This window comes from Crocuta crocuta, unplaced genomic scaffold, assembly GCF_008692635.1.
Source record: "Crocuta crocuta isolate KB4526 unplaced genomic scaffold, BGI_CrCroc_1.0 scaffold179, whole genome shotgun sequence".
NCBI classification, from domain to species: domain Eukaryota; kingdom Metazoa; phylum Chordata; class Mammalia; order Carnivora; family Hyaenidae; genus Crocuta; species Crocuta crocuta.
Genome location: NW_027551568.1, coordinates 1,354,950 through 1,360,569, shown reverse-complemented (window position 1 = coordinate 1,360,569; position 5,620 = coordinate 1,354,950). Strand labels below are relative to the sequence as shown.

Below are 5,620 nucleotides of genomic sequence, written 5' to 3'. Positions count from 1 at the left end.
CCAGCCGCTCGGGGTCTCCTCCCGCAGCCGCTCCCGGCTCCCAAGTTGTTGTGGACTTTTCCGGTCAGGAAAAAAGTTGTCAGTGGGCGCTGGCCGGTGCCCCCGCGAGTCCGGGGAAACTGAGGCTNTGACGTGAGGGAAAGTGCAGCGACAAGTGTAGGGTCCCCTTCTTTGGGACAGGAGGCCTTTTTTAAGGGGGGCCGGAAGAGGCGCGGGCCGCTGTGCAGCAGCCCTCCGGGTGCCAGCCATCCCCACCCCCTCCCCTGGCCTCGTTCCCAGGCTGTGGAAGCGCAAGGCCGGGTCCACGTCCCTGTGGGGGCGTGGGGACCCTGAGCTAGGGCTCCCACGGGGTTCCCCTTCCCCGCTGCGGCGAGGGCCACAGCGCAGCTGGCACTGCCCGGGGGCCGCTTGGCTCGGCCCGTGTCACGCTCCGGGAGCTGCGCTTGCGGGGGGCTCGGGGGCCCCTTGGCAGAGGGTGCGGCTCATTCCTGTGGCCGGCCTGTTCTTGGGAAACAGAAAGGCTGGCACAGGGACCCATCTCCTGTGACGTCCTGGCGCCCCGGGCCGGGCCTGGCACGGAATCGGCTGAGTCTCCATCTGCCCTGGCTGGACGAGCCTCTGAGCCCCAGCCCCCCCGTCCCCTGCTGAGGACAGTTTGGGAAGGGATATGTGAAGGGGGGCGCCGCTGCCTCCGGCCTCCTCAGGGAGCCAGCCAGGCCCCTGCTGTTGGCTCTCACTGCCCCCAGTGCCGCGGCACCCCTGGAGAACTCCAGCACGTGACCTTGGACTCCCATGGGGTACCCGAAGGTGATAACCAGAATTCTAGCTAAGCTTCTTTGAGGAGGGCTCCTTACGTCCAGAGTAGTTCACGTAGGTGCTAATGTTCACCCGACCCATGAAGGAGGTGTTATTTTTATCCCCGCTGTGAGGCTGAGGAAACTGAGGCAGAGAGCAATTGAATTACTTGCTTGGCTCCCACCCACCCCGGTCCCATCTCTGGGACTCCCCTCTGAAGTGGGGTCCTGGCCTCCTACATCCTGCCAGGATGGAGACGCTGAGGGCGCTGGGAAGGGACCGAGAGGGTCTCCCGGGCTGCGGTGCACCTCCCTGCCGCCCCTCAGGGCAGGGCCTGCCTCTCCCGGGTCTGGGGCTCCCGGTGATGGCCGCAGCCAGCCCAGCCCAGAGCCTGAGGCGGAGCAGGGCCCGGAGGCTCCGGGGCCCTGACTTGGCAGGGCAGTCCCACCCTTCAAGGCCTCTGTGCCCCACCAAGGTGAGGGAAAACGATGGGCACTGCGGGGACCGGGGTGAGGGGTGAGTAGTGGGGCAGGAGGGTGACGTGTGTGGGGAGGACCCACAGTTGCCAGGACTCCAGGAAGGGCTTTTGAGAACAGCGTTTCAGCAGGGGGGCACTGGAGCCAGCCTGCCGGGGCTCGGGCCTTACAGGGACGTGGGTAGAGGAGTATCTGCCTGGAGGGGTTGATGCGGGGTGTGAACCACTGATGCCAGGAATGTGCTCAGCAAAGCCCCAGCCACGGCCCCCCCCACCCCCAGCCCCAGTGCGAGGCATGCCTGGGACCCACACGGCCCCCCCAGGAGGCTAGCACAGGTGTCTGGACCTGGCAGGAGCCCCAGGCAGGGCTCTGGGCCCCTCTCCATACTCCCGGCTAGCCCAGGAGTGTCCCGCTCGCTCCAGGATGGGGTCCAGCCCAGACCGTGAGGGGGTGGCCAGGCCGGTTTCCCTACACTGAGGGACACTCGCTGAGCCTTATGTCCTGTGCACGTGGGCAGACCTCAAGACCCGCGCTGGCGGGCTGTGGTTCGGGCGTCGAGTAGCCTGACGGCTGTGCTCCCTCCCGGCCCTGGCCGGCCCTGGCCGGGGCTCCGAAGCTCCTTGCCCAGCCCGTGTGACCAGCAGGCCCCTGAGGCCTCCAGAACCCAGGTCTGGAGGCTCTCCTCAAGCTGNACCGCGAGATCATGACCTGAGCGAAAGTCGGACGCTTAACCGACTAAGCCACCCAGGCGCCCCGGGCCCCAACTGACTTTGATGGGGCCATGACCCGTGCTGTGGCAGAGGCAGGAAGGATGGGCAGGCACTCCGGCTGGCGGGGTGGGGACGGGAGACACCTAATCCTGAGTTCCTAGAGCAGGGGAGTGAGGGCAGGCAGGCAGAGGTCAGCAGAAGCTCCCGGAAGGGGTGAAGGGTGGGGGACACAGGACCTAACCTGGGTGTGCCCGGAGGTGGCTGGGGCCCTCTGCTCACATGGGAGGTAGCCTAGAAGCCCCGGAGTCCCGGCTGTCCATGGGGCCCCCGCCTGGACTGGGAGAATGATCTAGAACTGGGAGACTGGCCCTGTTGCATTACTGCTCTGTAGGGCAGATGTGGTGGTAGTGCCCACTGGGGTGCTCAGGACTCTATACTCCTGTCTGAATGGGCCAGACGGGCAGGGCTCGATCAGCAGATGGGGCCACTGTTCCCAGAGAGGCCAAGACCATGGCTCCAGAGGGAAGCAGAAAGGCCAGCCTCGGTCCCCTCCTGCCCACGGGCCCAGGAAGCATCCAAGTATCAGAGGTACCCTTGTGGGCTGAGCTCTCTCGGGCTGGGTTTACTCTGCCCCTTGGTGTCCCTGCTGATATGAGCTGTGATCTTGCAGGTGGGAGAGCCCAACACAGTGAGGATGTTGCTGTGGCTGGGGTTGTCAGGACAGGGCCACCCCGCGTCCTGAAGTCCTGGCCTCTCTGCTCACCTGCAGCTGGGTCTCCTGTGGCTCCAGAGCCACCACTGGCTTCCAGGCGTGCGGGGCGGAGAAGGCTGGTGGCTTAGTGCCTGAGAAGCCTTGGGAGCACAGGATGGGTCAGTCCTAGAACCTTCTGGAAGGGGTCCTGGACCTTCCTGCTAGCAAGAGCCCCCACATGCCTCACTAAGTAAGTCAGGTAGTCCCGGGCACCTCTGGACGTGACCGCACCTCTGGGTCTCCTGTCCTTGTCACTCAGTGTGAGGGCCCCGCAGCCTTTGGTCAGCAGCTGCTCACCTGCCTGGCCCTCCCCATCCCGGGCCGTCCTGGGACCCACACCCTCGCTGCCTCCATCTGTAGGTTCCTGAGTCCCTGAGTCGAGCTGTCTGTCATTCTTGTGCTTTGGTGGTCAGCAGAGTGAGCTCTGTCTTTCTGTCTCTCTAAACAGGTCTTCACACAATGAACTAGAAAAGCACAGGTAAGTGATCCCCCGTGCCCCACCCCCAGGCCCCTCCTTGGCCGCCTAACTGCCGAACTCCTCCATCCTCCCTCTCCTTCGGCTGAAGGCGAGCTGCAGCCCAGCCGCACCGCATCCCACCTGCTGTGCCCTGGGTGTGGCTGTGCCCTTGCTTGGGAAGGGTCAGTCTTGAAGGAAGACTCAGGCTCTGGTCTTAGGCACTCCCATGGGGCAGGCGGAGACTGGAGCTCAGGCCCTGGTCGTGGAAACTTGGGTTGGGGTGAGGGGCCGGGGGCAGGGCCCCTGTGCTATGTGGCAGTCAGGGTCAGCTCTCTGGAGGAGGAGATCCATCTAATTTGGGGCATCTGTCCCCTTTGGGAGCAGCTTTTGAGCCCTCAGGATGCTGGCCTCCAACCAGGAGGGTTCAGCCCTCTCAGTCTGGGGTCCCTTGCACCCTGGGGTGTGCCTTCCAAGGAGCTCCTACTGGTCTTATCTGGGGGCGGTGGGAAGGGCAGCCGGGCTCTGGCCCCAGGCAGGATCCAGGGGAGCCCGCGTCATGCCCACCCGTCAGCTGCAGGGCCCGGTCTGCTATGGCTCCTCAGAGGAGTGGCTCCCTCAGTGGGAGGGCTTGGGGTGGGAAGCAGGGAAGGGCAGCATAGCTGGCCCAGGTTGGCCCCAGGGCCCCCCAGCCGCCCCCAGCCTGGGTACTGCAGGCCTCGCTGCACCCTTGGGGGCTCCACGGCTCTGCACCTTCTCTGCCGCAGGGACCGACGCGGGCAGGCTGGGCCAACAGGTAGCCAAAGCCTCGCAGCTGGTCTCGGCAGGGTGGGGCGGCTGTGGGTGAAATGGGCCAGTTCTTTCCTCCCTTCTTGGGTCAGTATTGGGTGCGGGGGGAGGGGGGACTTCTGTATACAAGGTGAACTGTTCCCCACCCGCCTGCCGGGACGCCCACGGCAGCGCCAGCTTCCTCTCCCCTGGGATCTGGCCCTCGGCCGGGTGGGCGCTGCGCAGGGACGGGACACTGTGTTCTTTGGAGGAACCGTACTTCCTGGACTGGTCCTGGTGATTGAGGGGCTCCTGAGAGACTGGAGGTGGGGCAGGTGCGGGGCCCTGGGGTTGCTCCCAGGCTGGAAGACACGGCTGGCCTCACTGGGACCGGGGAGCCTGGACAGGCATGTGGGGGCGTTCTGGAGAGGGCTTCCTGGGGGTGGTGTCTGGGAAAACAGCCCCACTGTTGAGACAGAGGGGACGACACTAGGGAGGATGGTGGCAAGGGATGGCTGCCACGGAGGAGGACACGTCGCTAGCCTTTGACCCCTACAACTGCCCCTTGGCCTTGGTCTCTGTCACCTCCCAAAGCCCACCCCTAGGCTGGGCCTCATGGGGCTCTTTGGAGACACCGAGGCAGGACAGTCGGGTGGCCTGAGGTCTGTGTACACCCCCCATCCCAGTGTGGGGTGTGTGTTCCTGGCCGGCCATGAGGGGCCCACAGGCTTGGAGCCTGGTCCTGGGCAGGATCCGGGTCTGGGCTGTACCTGTGCTGACGCCGGGTGCTCCTGGCCGCTGGCCACGGGAGGGAACGGAGCAGCTGGCTGGGTCACCGGCCCGCGCGGCGCCCTACCTGGAGGTGTGCCTGTGTCCGGGGCGTCCCCGGGGGTGTTCTCCGAGCCAGCCCCACCCCCACCCCTGTTCCTTCCTCTTCCTCCCTTCTTCTCCCATGGAAAGCCACTCTAGTGCTCTGCTCCTGACCCCAGGCCTGGGGCTCATGGAAGTCAGGCGTTTCTTGGCAGGATGACCCCCCACCCCGTGCAGCTCCAGATGTTAGGTTTTGTGTGTGGGGGGTCCCTCTGCGGGGCCGCCCTGTGTGCCTGACGCAGTGGCTCCCAGTCTCTAGAAACTGTACACCTGGAAGGCGTGGGAGCACACACGGGGCACCCCTGCTCCTCATCACACCTGCTGCGGGAGCCACAGTTCAGGGCCTTTCCTTGCTGCCTCTTCTCGGCCTGCCGGGCCTGGGGTGGCCCCGAGCGTCGCCCTGCAGAGCTGGGCCCCTGCCCCTCAGGTGCCGGGGTGGGGCAGGTGGCACAGGAGCCCCGGGTCTTCCTCTGAGGAGCAGGGGCTTGTGGTGAGAAGCGGGGAAGGGCCTGGGTCGAGAGCCGGGCTGTGGCCGCCAGAGACCGAGCTGCCCTGCCGTTAACACGACTGCAGTGACCCCCAGAGGCGAGTTCTGCCCCAGAATCCACACGGGGTTCCTTCAGGAAGTGGTGAATTTTCAAAGCTCCCAGGAGTGCCGGGGCCAGCCACGGGGCCCCCCAAGGTGGGCTGCAGGGCCCTGGCACCCCCTCTGGCTCCAGAGAGGTCATGGGGAAGCCCGGTCCCCACAGGGGTGGGCGGGGGGGACCTGGCCCCCCCCCCCCGCCCCCGGGCCGCC

The 5,620-nt window shown here is 66.0% G+C and overlaps 1 protein-coding gene across 1 annotated transcript in view; it reads left to right on the top strand.

The window, feature by feature from the left end:
* Window positions 1–5,620, top strand: part of MXD4 (MAX dimerization protein 4) — a 14,017-nt gene that overhangs the window by 617 nt on the left and 7,780 nt on the right. Inside the window, exons 3-5 of the mRNA XM_077750588.1 lie at window positions 747–807; window positions 1,122–1,304; window positions 3,102–3,210. Of these exons, the coding sequence (XP_077606714.1) occupies window positions 747–807; window positions 1,122–1,304; window positions 3,102–3,210 (353 nt within the window). The remainder of the gene's footprint in view (window positions 1–746; window positions 808–1,121; window positions 1,305–3,101; window positions 3,211–5,620) is intronic.